Genomic DNA, 14,080 nt, shown 5'->3' with positions numbered 1-14,080 from the left:
GCTGTTGGCCTGTAACCCGGTCCCACCACAGTTGCGCGTGCAGGCTGCAGCTGCCTCTAATTTTCAGTCATTACTTGACTGAACCAGTGGCATTCAAGGGCTGAGATCACTCCGTCCACCCTTGATGGTTTATTTAGGACAGTTGTGCTGTACATGGTGGTGCCAGGTGAACTGTGCAAGCTGGCTGCTCTTTCCTAACCCTCAGACCTGCATACTGTCATTGCTTCATACTGTCATTGCTTCAGAGAGGAAGTCACTTCTGAGGCTGGAGGATGAGTGGATTTGACTGGATACTTCCTGTCGTGGTTGCTTTGTTTTGAGACAATGTCTTGGTGGGGAGGGGGGTCTCACTAGATAGCCCGGGATGGCCTTGAACTTCTGAACCTCCTGCCTCAACCTCTCAGGTCTGCCCCATCGTGGTCATTTGGATTTCTTATTTGTGACTTGTCCAGATTCTGAGAGAAGGTAGGGCACACTACAGTGTGGATCTCCTTAGCGAGTACTTGGTTGCTGGGTGTTTTTTTTTTTTTTTTTTTTTTTAACCATCATAAAGGGGCTGGAGAGATGGCTCAGAGGTTAAGGGCACCACCTGCTCTTCCAAAGGTCCTGAGTTCGATTCCCAGCAACCACATAGTGGCTCACAACCATCTATAATGAGATCTGGTGCCCTCTTCTGGCCTGCAGGTGTACATGCAGGCAGAGCACTGTATACATAATACATAAATCCTTTTAAAAACCCATCATAAATGAACCCTATCACACATCCCTCTGTCATTTACAAAACTGTGGTGGAGTCTAGTATTAGCAGGCTCTGACCAACTCAGAGGCAATGCTAGAGGAGAGAGTACAGGGATGGGACAGCCCAGGGCAGGGGTGGGACTCCAGGCTCGGGTTCCAGCTCAGCCCAGGTCTCCTGGCATCTAGAGAGTGTATTTTTCTCTTTGTTTTGGGTTTGAGATGGAGGCTGTCTGGGTGAGTTAGTGCAGAACTCACCTCCTTCATACTCTTTTATTTAGTCCTTCATAGGACAGACACTTGCAACCTCTCCCACCTGGCTGGCTTATCAACAGGTAATGGAGAAGCAGGGGTTCAGCGTGATAGAGAGACGGGAGGCCCTGGAAACACAGGATAAGCTTGTGTGTGGGCGGACACACTTATTCTGTGTTTTGAGGCAAAGATAGGAGTTTGTCAGTGAGGAAAAGAGACGCGGGGTAGCACATAAGCAAGGATGACACATCCAGATTTGGGTTTTCTGCACTTATATGGAGTCAGGCCTTGAGGGAAGGAGCAGGGAGTCTTCACTGCAATGGTCCACGTGTGACACTCCAAGGTCTGAGCTGAGGTGGGGATCTTGGAAACATGGGGTAGGGAGCATATTTGAGGACCCAGTGCTCAGTGGGACTTGATGGGAGGGTGTGGAGGTGGCTGAGGGTGCTTTTGCCCAGGAAAGATGCTGAGGGTGACTTAGTTCAGTGTCTGAAGACAGCTTTCTGCAGCACTCTCAAGCTGCTGCTGGCTTTGTCTATGACCAGGAGTCTGTCCCCTTTCCTTTTGATTTAATTCAAGACTACTGACAACAAAATGCTCCTTTTTTGGTGGTTAGGAATATCTTGGAAGGAGTTTGTTCCTCTCGCAGGCAGGAAGTCTCCACAAAAGAACAGGGCAGCCTTACCTCGTTAAACTCAGGATTCAGCGTCTTCTTTTTAATCTGGGTCTTGTGCTTGGCTTTCTTCCCCATGTCCGGTTTCAGCCAGCTGGGAGAAGACACCCATACATCAGAAAGTGACCCATCACTAGTGACGCCTTAGATGGTACGGGTCCTGCTCTGAGCACCTCGTGTCATTCTGTTGCCGAAAGCTATCTGTTGGCTTCCTGTGACCCCAGGGGAGAGTTTAAAATCCTCACGTGGCCCCCAGTGTCCATGTGTTTGGGTCCCAGCTCCATCCTCCACTTTCTCTCCCATCACAATCTTCACTACCCCTCCCCTCATCCTCCTCTCCACCCCAGGACCCTTGTGCACACAATACTGTTTCCTCTAACCAGGAAGCTTTTTCTCAAAAAAAAAAAAAAAAAAAAAAGCACAGTGCCTAGCACACAGTAGGAGCTCAATCAGTATCTTCTGGGTGAAAACAAGCATTTTTTGATAACGGGGGTTTGGTGGACACTAAAAATCAGAATGGCTGAAGAACATGCTACCAATTGAGTCTGCTTATGTGCTTAATGATATTTTCCAGGTGAGTGAGCAAAAAGAGCTAAAACCGTCTCAGGGCGGGGACATCTGACTCCAGTTGTCACGGGCAGAGCAGCTTTGATGAGGTTCCTGAAATAACATTAGGTCTGGGGTCTTTTGAGTGTTTCTAAGGTCAATTTGGATACATCCAGGTTGCTTCTTTGGTGGCAGAAAGCTAAGCTAACAGGAACATGTGTAGCCTACTCCTGAGAGCTTGTAACTGGGATCACTATGCCAATCACTCCGGGAAGGGACAAGGGTTCCCGTGTGGCAGGCTTCACACTGGCTGGCTTCCTGACACTCCAGTCTCACCCTCAGTCTGTTTCGGTTATATTTTAGCTGTGTGGTCTTGGGCAGACTCCTTCTGTCTCTGGGTCTCGATGGTTAATGGTCTAGGGGAGTCTCTGGTCCCCATCTCCCCTCTCCGCTCCCAGGACCCCAACTCACAGCTTGACGAAGGGGTCTGAGTAGCCATTGGCGTCCATGGCGGCCAGGTGCACACATCGGATAATGCCCACAATGAGGCCGCCCTGCTGTGTGCTATACATGAGGGACACCAGGATCTTGCCACGTTCCTCTATGTCGCCGATTCGCTCCACCTGCTGCATGTTGCAAAAGGCAGTATGGCAGCATGATGCTCAGAGAAGTGGGAGATGTGAGTGCTATGGGGTCAGGGGAGGGGGGTCGTGAGTGCTATAGGGGTGGGGTGGCGGGGCGGGGGGGGCTGCTGTGGCCAGCAGAAGATCAAGAGCCAGCTAAGGGCATCAGCACCGTGTACAGCAGCCACCCGCCCCTCCCCACCGCCACCCCTACAGGTACAGGTGAGTGCCTTGGGCTAGGTTCAAGCACACTGGGCCCCAGCTAAGCTTGAGCAGACAGGGGTAGAGTCCCGAGTCAGAGCATTCATTATAGTGGGCTCCATCCTGGTCACTACCTTGACGGGCCTCATGTCCCCATAAAGGGACGTGCATGCCACTGCTCTCATCTGTAGAGCCAGCTCCAGAAGCCATGTGCATGAAGTAGGCCCACAAACATGGGTGTGCAAGAATAGGGACAGCCCCCTCTTCCCACGGTCTGACCTTGGAAATGAGGGACATTCCCCACTTGCCCCATAAGCCACTAAGTCATTGATTATGGGATAAAGAAAGAGGAGGACTTGGGAGGACGACAGAAAAGTGGCCCCTGGTGGCCTCTGCAGACCCTCTGTTGCATCCCACCCACAGCCAGCTCACCTCCTCCTCATAGAGTGCCATGCCGCGGGCTGACCCGGTGGTCCCTGCGCGCTTCATCTGTGGGAGGAGACAGGATGGGAAGGTAGCCTTGGAGGCTCATTTCTTTGCCCAAGCAAGGCCGGGAACCACTCACCCCGACACCCTGTCTTTCACCAATGTTCACACAGTGCTAACTATCAAGATCAGAGCAGCAGCTGCTGGTGTGAGTTCTATTGCAAGCCCCAATTTATTGAAGATGACACCAAAGGCCAGAGAGAGCCATGGGACTGTCCGAGTGTTGGAGAGTCCACACATAAACTGCAAGTATTCATTCACTTGGGCTGAGTGGCTCATGACTCTTGGGGTCTAGCCTACCAGAAGGAAGTCTGAAGAGCCAGCTGCCACAAGACAGAGTTCCATGGAGACACCTCATGCCCAGGGCAGGCTTTCATGACTTACTCTGTGTGACCCATAATCCTAAGTGGCAATAGAAGTGTAGCCTACTGCCTAGCAACACATCCTTTCCTGGCCATCTGGCACAAAAAGGCCACAGGTGCACCTCCCATCAACAAGACTTTACTGTGGAAAGCTAACTTCTGCTTCTTGGGGTGACCCTGGCCATTTGCCCTTGACCCTAAGTCACCCCACCTCTGCCTGGTGCTCTGCACTGCTGCAGCCCCTGCCAGATGACCACATAGCACAGCAGGAAGGTGGCAACCCCTGGCTCACCGGGATCACCCGCTCCAGGCAGATGTTGAAGTTTTTCCTCTGGTTAGCCTTCAGCTTCTTGAGGGAGAACCTGGTCTCACCAATGAACTCATTGTGGCCAAACTTGTCCTCATCACACACAGAGATCCTGCCATGGATGAGGGGGCAGGGGAGAGGAGAGAGGGTCAGGAGGAAAGGGGGAGGGGGAGAGGGAGGAGGAAAGCAACAGACACTGAGCCCCACTATGCACCTACGTGAGGGGCACTGAGTGTGGCCAGGAAAGAGGCCACAGTTTACCTGCAGTTGGGCAAGTGACTCAGTTCACAACCTGAGGGGTCTGTGCATTATAATCACTACCCACAAAAAGAGCTAGAACATTCCAGTGCCCAGAGGCCCTCAGAGTCCTTCCCTAAACACCCTCTGACCCCAAGAGACCCACTTTTGCCTGCAAGGGGCCATATCCCTGCACTAGATCCTGTGCAAACAAGATCACACAGCACCCACCATCTTTTCTTGAGACAAGGACTTGCACTGTAGCCCAGGCTAGATTGAAGCTTACTATGTACTCCAGGCTAGCCCAGATTGCCTGATCTTCCTGCCTCAGCCTTCCAAGTGCTAGGATGACAGGCATGTACAACTCTGCCCGCATATCTACCCTCCCCTGTTGGCTTTTTTTTTTTTTTTTTTTTGGGACACTATGCATCTGAATCTTAGCAGGTTCTCTTTTTTTTTTTTTTTTTTTTTTTTTTTTTTTTTTTTTTTTCTTTTTCTTTTCTTTCTTTCTTTCTTTTTTTTTTTTTTTTTTTTTTTTTTTTTTTTTTTTTTTTGAGACAGGGTTTCTTTGTGTAGCCCTGGTTGTCCAGGAAGGCCTCAAACTCACAGAGATCCGCCTGCCTCTGCCTCCCTGAGTCCCCGGCTTAAAGGTGTGTACCACCATGCCTGCCTCAGCTGTTGGTTCTAAATCTAAACACATTCAGCCAACCAGGGACACAAAACAAAAGCCTCCATCTGTATTGAGCATGTGCAGATGTCTCTCACAGCTGCCTGGACAATACAGGCTGACAGCCCTGAGCACCTAGATACGGAAGGCCCCTGCCTTTGCAGTTCCTTCTGGAGTCCACGCTGTTTCTCAAGGGCTGGCCCCACCCTCCACGGCTGTCCGCAGGCACCTGAGTGTCTTTCTCTGCATGTCCTCCTCTGTGATGCCATGGTACTGTAGCGTCTCGTTCCACACCGGGTTCCGAGTGTTGCGTAGCGTCTTTGTACGAAGCTTGTTGGACTAGAGCCCCAGGAAACAGACAGACAGACAGACAGACAGACAGACAGGTACCTGTCAGCAGAGCCGACCTGGAGACCCTCCTTGAACATTCCCTTAAGTGAGGAAGCTTGGCTGTCTTTCTTGGAGACAGACATAGCTTATAGTAGAGCTGATGCCATGTGTTCTGAGGCAGGGGTATGGGGATATTTCCTGAGTCCTTGGGCAGTGTTCTCCAAGCCTGAAAGTCCTCAGAGGGGACAGCCAGCCTCCCTCTCTCCCTCCCACAGCACTGAGGATGGAACTCCCCAGAGGGCCTTGAACACAGTAGGCAGGTACTTTTCCCCTGAAGAACATCCCCCACCCTCACTAAGTTGCTCAGGCCAGCCTTGAGTTTGTGATCCTCCTGCCTCAGCCTCCTCAGTAACTGGGGTTATAAACCTGTGCCATTAGGCCCAGGCTTTAAACAAAAAATAGTACATTTTCCTCTCCATTTTACTTCAGGAGAGGAGACTAGAAATACAACTACAAACACAAGAGGAAGCTGGATGGTCCTAATCAACACTAATGTGTATATGAATGACTGGAATTAAGTGGGTTTTTTGTGGGCAGCAAAAGTCACCAGTGGGTTGATGGCGGAGAAGGGACCATTAGTCAGTCACAGACAGGGGTGGGCACATCCTTGACTCAAAGACAATGATGGGACATGACAGTACATATATGTGTGTATGTATGTGCATCTATGAATGTATTGTGTATGCAGGAATGTGTGTATTGTGTGTGCATATGCATGTGTGTATGTATACATACACATGTATGTATGCTTGTGTGCATGTATATGTGTGCACGAATGCATACATACATGCATTATATATGTGTGTGTGTTTAAACATGTTTGTATGTGTGTATATATGCAGGTATGTGCCCTCTCTTACCCTATTAGGTATTTGAAACTCAGCTGTGTGTAAAAGGCATTGTCTCAGGATTATGAAGCCGAGTGCTGCCCCCTTATCCCTAAGACACTTGCTTCACCATGAACACAGAAAAGCAAAAAATGAACACCAGAGAGGCAGCTCCCACTACCAGCCATGCTCTGAGTGGGTCCACCAGAGAGGGAAATTAGTCCTGGAGCTAAGAAAAAAGCACATAGGGGAGCAGGGAAAGGCCAGGGCCCACATCCCTTCAGTGATACAGCAGTATCTAAGGGACTTAGTCCTAAACCCTGGAAAAGCTGCTGCTGTTGTTGCTCTGTGTGTGTGCACTGGCTGTGATTAGCTGGGGGCAGGCAGACTGTGCCAGCACTGGGGCCCTCGAAGGTATCTGCATGTGTGTGACTGTTTCCTTCCTGGCTTTTGGTCGCTGCTGGGCTCCAGGGTTTTGTTCTGGGAATGCTGCCCCTTGCCCCACTGTGAGGGCTTTTGCCCATCATGAGGAAAGGGTGGGGCCTCAGACTCTGGGCTGAGACCCGTGGCCACTGTGTACCTTGCTGGCTCCAGGCAGCAGGTGCAGTTTCACATAGGGATCTGCCAAGCCATTGGAGTCCATGGGTTTCAGTCCCTGCAAGAGGAGGAAGAGGTGTGAGACGACCAGCCATGGCAGGTGATGCATCTGTCTCACCCAATGGGGACAGAATGGAGGGGCGCTGTATGGATAACTTGGCCTCAGGCGCAGGGTTTAACAACATGCCACTCCCTAGCTGTGGGGCCTCAGGCAGCTTTTTGTGGCTCTCTGAACCCGTTCCACACTGCTGAGCGGGTGGTTTTAGTGTGGTTGCCCCTGGGTGAGTTGTAAGTATCTTGGAGAACAGAAAAGGACATTGCCGCATAGTTGGCAGAGAGGAGTGGCTGGGGACAGAGACACTCCTGAATCCGGGGCCTGACCTCTGCCTTATTTCGATGCCTCAGTTTCCCCACTTGGAGGGTGAGGTTCTGTCAGGAGCCACAGGACCTTGCCTGACCTGCTGCAGTGGCTGAGAGGCCCTGCTGGCTGAAAGCCACAGCTGTCTGCATACTTGAGATAATTATTCTGCCTGGCAACCACAGAAGATCCAGCCTGACCTTGAGAAAGAGAACGTTCGGTGTATCGAGACTTCTGTATAGTCGCCCCGCTCCACACCTGCTGTCCTTGGGCCTGGCCCAGAAGATTTTGTAACTTTCCACTGCATTCCTTCTCACCCCGCCCTTTCAGAAGCTTACTATAAATCTGGATACCCCCTTACAATAAACGGCCCTCGATGAGCAACGTTTTCCTGGGCTCGTGCCTCTCTTTCGCCTATTTTTTATTCACAGGTCGCGACCCTCCTCGCCACTCCACGAATAACTGAACCCGCAGGTCGGGAACAAGGTTCATCTTCTCTGTCTTTCCTCCAGGCCCAGAGAAGGTGGTTTTTTATTTTATCATCATTTTCTGAGCTGAGCTGAGCTGCCCTCATTCACCAGAGCAACCATCACGTTTGCGCAACACACAGTCCACCCTAGAAAGGCCGAGGCAAGAGTCCCGCCCGTGACCTCACCTTGCTCATCTGATTGATGAGGCCAACAGTGTCCACAGCTCTGTGGGGTTCACGGAGTCATGAGTGAGATCTTGTCTTTAAAGACCAGCCTCATCTCTCCAGGGGTGTAGCCGCTGGCACTAGCTTTCTGGCCTCGGTTTCCTCACCTGACTAATGGAGCTAATAAAAATGCCACCCTTGTTTGGTCACCAAAACAGAGGACAAGGGAGTAATACGCATATGAGCCCTCGCCCTACAAGTATACAGTAGGGGCTCAGTAAGTGCACGCCAAAGAAATGGCGTGGGTGGGAAAGTGGGTTGACACAGGAGTTGCCTTAAGCATGTTCTCTTGTTTGTCCTCCAAACTGGGGTGTTTGAGGAGTGAAAAGGGGGCCTTGTCACTTCTACCACAGCCCAGCAGACACAGGGAGAGGGCTTTCCTAGATACCCACAGGTGGCCGGCCACTTTGCATTCGGTTTTCCCAGCCAACCTTGGGGGAAAGACAGCACTGTCGCCCCCCAATGAGCCAGAGAGGGCTAGTCACTCCCCCGAGTAGCACTGTGAGGTGGCTTGAGCCAGCGTCCACTCTGGGGGAGTCTGGTCCAGATCTTGCTGGGTTTTCCTGGCGTCCTAAACTTAAGTTCATCTCGAGGGTCTCCCCAGAGTCAGGAATCATTCAGCTTACATTCTCTGAAGTCTTCTGCAATGCCCCCCCCCCCCGAAACCCACCTTAATGTTGCCCCTGGCAGACAAAGACATCCTCAGGAGAGATGAAAAAAAAAAAAAAACAAAAAACCAGAATCACCAAGCAGGCTGCCATTACATCTCGCTGGCACCTGCAGTGTCCCCTCTGGCATGCTGTGGGTGGCCTGGATGAGGCTCACAGCCAAGGTGCCTCCACTCCAAGGAAGCAGCCACAGGGCCATCCCTACAGGAAGTCCCCCCACTAAGGAAGTCTGTCATGACAGATGACAACCCCATTCACATCTCTGTCATTACCACAGGTCAGTGACAGCAGGAGCCAGTCAGGCCTGGGACCCATGCCCACCTGAGTCTCTTAGGAAAACCGGAGCACTCGCAGGGGTTCCCCCCCCCCCCACCACATACCTTCGCCCTGATGATGGTGCACTGAAGGTTGCTGTTTTCCTGGTCATAGAGAAGGCTGAATTCCAGGGCACCCAGTGTGGCTGCAGACAACAGAGGCAGGAGCCAAGAAAAACATTGACTAAATATGAACCCACAAACGTTTCCTGATGACTTACCTCAGCTAGGCATTGGGACCACAGAGGAGAGGGAGAGCAAGCACTGCTCTGACACTCCATCCTGGTAGACTCCTTCTGCTACAGGAGCCTTCTGCAATCATGTGTACATGTATTTAGTTGTGGTAGGAACAGACCTGCATTGTAGCAGGAACAAGGCCTGCCTGGCAACACGCATGTGCAGAACAGGTCCTTCCTGTAGAGTTGGCTGGAGACCTGCCTGGATAGGCCCAGGCATGACTTCCTCTGCTACCAGATTCAGGGCCCACTGAAGACAAGGTCTGGGATTGCTGATTGACAACCATGTCCCTACTGTGTGCAGGGCACATAGTAGGTACTCCTGTGAGTGCTGAAGGAATGAGTGGATGTCAGGACTTGCTGTTCCCCTGGCTGGGAATGCTCTCCCCCTTCACACTCACACGGCTCACACACTCTCGTCACTTCCTAGAGAAGCCCTCCTTGATCACACCCTCAAAGCAGCCACTGCAGGGAATCACTCAGTGTGCACTGCATTCATTCATAGTGGGACTCTTTGTCCCCTGCTGCCTTTTGTCACAATGTCCTAGTGCCTGGAGCAGTTTGAGGCACCTGGTGTGTGTGAGGTCAATAAATTGTTGTCAGTGACAAAGGTGAGCGAATGAGGAACAGAGAGAAGCCAGGCTTGTTGTAACCCACCCTTCAACTGAGCTTATATGCCAGGGCAGCTTGGAGGCTGGGAGAGGTGACACTTGGGGATGGAAGGAAGGATGGATGGAAGGAAAGGAAGGAAGGATGGATGGAAGGAAGGATGGATGGAAGGAAAGATGGATGAAGGAAGGAAGGAATGATGGAAGGAAGGAAGGATGGATGGAAGCAAAGGAAGGATGGAAGGAAGGAAAAGAAGGATGGATACATGGAAGGAAAGGATGGATGGATGGAAGGATGCATGGAAGAAAAGGAAAGATGGATGGAAGTATAAATAGATGGAAGGAAGGAAGAATGGATGGAAGGAAAGAAAGGATGGATGGAAGGAAGGGTGGATGGAAGGAAGGGTGGATGGATGGAAGGAAAGGAAGGGTGGAAGGAAAGGAAGGGTGGAAGGAAAGGAAGGGTGGAAGGAAGGAAGGAAAGAAAGAAGAGCATCCAGGACAAAGATGGAGGAGAGCGCTACGGAGTGCTGTTGAAGCTGACAAAGCAGGTGGGCTCCCCTCTCCTTTCCCTAAGACCACAGACCCGTGACTCTGGAGAGCACCAGTGACACTGTAGATAGCTGCTATGTCACACAGTATGGCCCTCAAGTGACTGGATCCCTGTGATGGGATGCCAGCCACTCACTGGCTGTGCTGGCTAGTTTCTGTCACCTTGACACAGGCTAGAGTCATTGGGGAGAAGGGAATCTCAGTTGAGAAAATGCCTCACCAGACTGGTCTAGGGGACATTTTCTTGGTTGATGGGAGAGGACCCAGATCACTGAAAAGCCGGGCTCAGTGGCGCATGCCTGTAATCCCAGCACTTAGGAGGCAGAGGTAAGTGGATCTCTGTGAGTTCGAGGCCAGCCTAGTCTACAAAGTGAGTCCAGAACAGCCAAGGCTACACAGAAAACTTGACTCAAAAAAACAAAACAAAACAAAAATGAAAGAAAGAAAGAAAAGGAAACCAGGCTAGGCAAACCAGTAAGCAGCACCCCTCCATGGCCTCTGTGTCAGCTCCCGCCTCCAGGTCCCTGCCTTGACTTCCTTTCATGATGGATTCATAAAGTAAATCAACCCTTTCTTCCTTGAGTTGCTTTTAGTTGTGGTATTTATCACAGCAACAGAAATCTAACTAAGACACTGGCCATTTCTGAGTCGCAAGGGAGCCTTTCCAAGACTATATGCAGAATGAGGAGAAAGAAGGTACCTTCCCCACTAGCTAAGGACAGAAGTAAGGAGTGTGGGTGACCCTGGTGGGAAGGGAGGCCCACCCAGAGCTCAGCTCTACCAACCAGGGTCCACTCTCCCGGCCTCCGCTATCTGAATAACATGGCTGCCATTCCTGGTATATGCTCAGCATAGCAGGGTCATGGTAGTGTCCAGTTTACCAAGCACGTCCCCTCCAGTGCCTCAGTTTACCCACCCATCAGCCTATACAAGAAGCAATATGGACTGGGGCGATCCAAAGAAATCATTCCACCTCCCAGTAGTACCCAAAGGTCCCTCTTTCTTGGCTGCTTTAGCCATAGCAGGAGAAGAAAAAGGTGTGTGTGTGTGTGTGTGTGTGTGTGTGTGTGTGTGTGTGTGTGTGTGTGTGAAAGAGAGAGAGAGAGAGAGAGAGAGAGAGAGAGAGAGAGAGAGAGAGAGAGAGAGAGAGAGAGAGAGAGAGAGAGAGAGAGAGCACGCATGTGTGTGTGCATGTACATGTACATGTTGGAGTGTGTCCCTGAGCCTCTGGGTCTGAGTCCAAGAGCTACATAGTAATACTTAACAAATGAGTGGATGACCTAGCAGGGCTTCTGGTCAAGGGGAAAAAGTGACCGCAGATAGAAGACGCACATAGGGCTGCAGAGACCATGGCTATGTGGGGCTTTGGGCCACCAGGTGATTCTGTTTGGCAGATGACTGGCGTGGGTGAATCTCAAGAAACCCCACCACAGGCTTTAAATATCTCAAAGATGCTCCACCCATGAGGTTTAACCCCATAAAATGTGTAATACTGACAGTGACCACACGGTGGCGCTCACCAGCCATCCCAGCCTTGGGGACCTAATGGGTGTAGCTCAATGGTAGAGCCCTTTCCCAGCACACAAGCACCCTGCCCCGGCCCCCGTGCGCCGCCCCCCCCGCCCCGCCTTGATCCCCAGAACCACGGAAATATGAGAGTCCACGTGTTCGTGGTTAGGGATGTCTACTGACCCTAGAGTCCCATTCCTGCCCCACTGGATTCGGTTTCTGGGTGACCATTCCCAACACGCCACCCCCCCAGAACCACCTACTTGCTTCATCAGAGTCATAGCTATTGGCTTCTTCCTCTTCCTCCTCCGAAGGTGGCGGCTGGCGGGCAGGAGCCGCCTGGGAATAGGGGCCTGCAGTGTGGGGTGCTGCCTGGAAGCCCGTGGTGGGTCCTGTCCTCTCCTCCCGGGCTTGGGCAACAGCCCCTGGGTAGCCAGGGTCACTTGGAGTAGCCTCTGTGGGGAGGAAGAGAGAGGCAGTGTTGAGTCTGTCATAGCAATACTGGCTAGAGGAAGCTTCCAGAATGTAGGCTCCCAGGCTGCCCTCCGCACCTGACGGCCAAGAGCATGGCTGATTCGGGTAAGAGCGAGACAGACCTCAGACCCCACAGTGGTGTGGACTCAACCAGACATTGTGAACCTCAGCCTCAGCTGTGTGACCCAGGGCCAGTTACTTACACATCTCTGAGCCTTAGTGTCCTTATTTGTAGAACGGGAGTTACCAAATCCAAAGGTGTTTCTATGGCAGTCAATATTAGTTGCATTAAACAATGAGGGACCATGAAAAACAATGGCTGCCTCGTAACCATGACAACCAGGCACCTGAGGCCTGCATGTAGGTCATGGAGTAATCACTGTTGTATTGTGGGCCACTCACACTTCAGGCTCTACAAGAAAGTGTTTTGTTTTTATTTTAACTAATTTTTAAAAATGTTTTAATCTTCCCAACAAAACTATGAGGGAAATCTTAACCTGACTCCTACTTTATAGAACAAAACTGAAGCCCAGAGTGGTTTAGTCACTTGCCAGGAGTCACACAGCAGGAAGTGAAGGAACAGGGGTGGTGCCAGGCTTTCTGTGCCCTGAGCCACAGGAACGGGCTTGTCAGTGTGGACAGTTAAGGGCTTTAGAAAGCAGGCTGCTTAGGCCCCTTCAGACAGGTGTTGGGGTACAGGCTGAGGAAACGTGTTCTTGGAGAGGCTGAGACAGTTCACACTTGCCTGCACTCTGTTCTGGAAAGCGTCCTGGTCCAGGAGCAGCTCTGCTGCCTGCAGGGGGCGCTGTGAGGGAAGAGAAAAGTGGGTGATGAGGAAATATTTATATTCGTCCCTCTCTTCACAGGCTAGACAGGAGGCAGACATGGTGTGCAGAGGTTCCTGGAATGTCAGGAACTGTCCCTCTGTGAGGGTGCGTGAGGGGTGCTGGCATCAGAGAAGCTCACGTTCAACCTCAGCATGGACATCTTCCCCAGAGCCCCCTCTTCCTCCTCTAAGATGCAGAGGAGGTACCGCCAAGGAGCCCTGTCCCTTCACAGTGGACAGGGTGTTCGGCTCACCCCTCCGCCACACAGGGTCTCCTCCACCCCAGGGTCTAAGGAGAGATCAGGGTTCTGCCCATATCAGCCCAGTAGAGTGATGGGACTTGGGGTCAACTGCTGGGAGATGCGACAGCATGTGGTGGTTACATGGTGGGTACCTGGCTGCGTGGCAGGCTGGGGAGGTGCCTGGCTTGGCACTGAGGCCGGGGTGGGGCGGGAGGCCTGAACTGAGTTAGCGCGCCTCAAACCTGCAGGAGGAGGGAGACAGCATAATACACACGCACGCACGCACGCACGCACACACGCGCTTGAGGCTCCACTGGAAGTTTTGATGGATACAAAAATCTCAGTTTGAGATGAGGGAACATTCTGGAGGTGGATGATGGTGATGGTTACATGACACCATGAGTGTGCCTGATGCCACCAAGCTGAATGTGAATAATATAATCATATTATATATAATATAATAAATTATATGTAATAAATATGGATTGTGTGTTTTACAAAATCAAAAAGCATAGCTAATATAAACTTCACCCCTGGAAGAGAAAAGAGACTTAGAGTTCAGGATTCAATAAATACGGGCTTAATTCTTATTTTTCACTCACTGTCAGCTATGTAGTAAGACTCAGCAGAATTGTCACCTTTCTAATTCCCTCTGTAGAGTTGGGATGATGAAAGTCTCACAGATTTGTGGGTTGG

General features: G+C 51.3%; 1 protein-coding gene across 1 annotated transcript in view; it reads right to left on the bottom strand.

Annotated features, from left to right (window-relative positions):
* Positions 1-14,080, bottom strand: part of Rph3a (rabphilin 3A) — a 71,316-nt gene that overhangs the window by 2,215 nt on the left and 55,021 nt on the right. Inside the window, exons 11-20 of the mRNA XM_051161588.1 lie at positions 13,537-13,626; positions 13,062-13,121; positions 12,106-12,297; positions 9,004-9,083; positions 6,887-6,961; positions 5,319-5,428; positions 4,171-4,297; positions 3,463-3,519; positions 2,678-2,832; positions 1,673-1,754 (exon numbers count right to left, since the gene is read on the bottom strand). Of these exons, the coding sequence (XP_051017545.1) occupies positions 1,673-1,754; positions 2,678-2,832; positions 3,463-3,519; positions 4,171-4,297; positions 5,319-5,428; positions 6,887-6,961; positions 9,004-9,083; positions 12,106-12,297; positions 13,062-13,121; positions 13,537-13,626 (1,028 nt within the window). The remainder of the gene's footprint in view (positions 1-1,672; positions 1,755-2,677; positions 2,833-3,462; positions 3,520-4,170; positions 4,298-5,318; positions 5,429-6,886; positions 6,962-9,003; positions 9,084-12,105; positions 12,298-13,061; positions 13,122-13,536; positions 13,627-14,080) is intronic.

This window comes from Acomys russatus, chromosome 19 (genome assembly GCF_903995435.1).
Source record: "Acomys russatus chromosome 19, mAcoRus1.1, whole genome shotgun sequence".
In the NCBI taxonomy this organism is placed as follows: domain Eukaryota; kingdom Metazoa; phylum Chordata; class Mammalia; order Rodentia; family Muridae; genus Acomys; species Acomys russatus.
The sequence above is the reverse complement of the archived record's forward strand: the minus strand, read 5'-3'. Positions and strand labels throughout refer to the sequence as shown.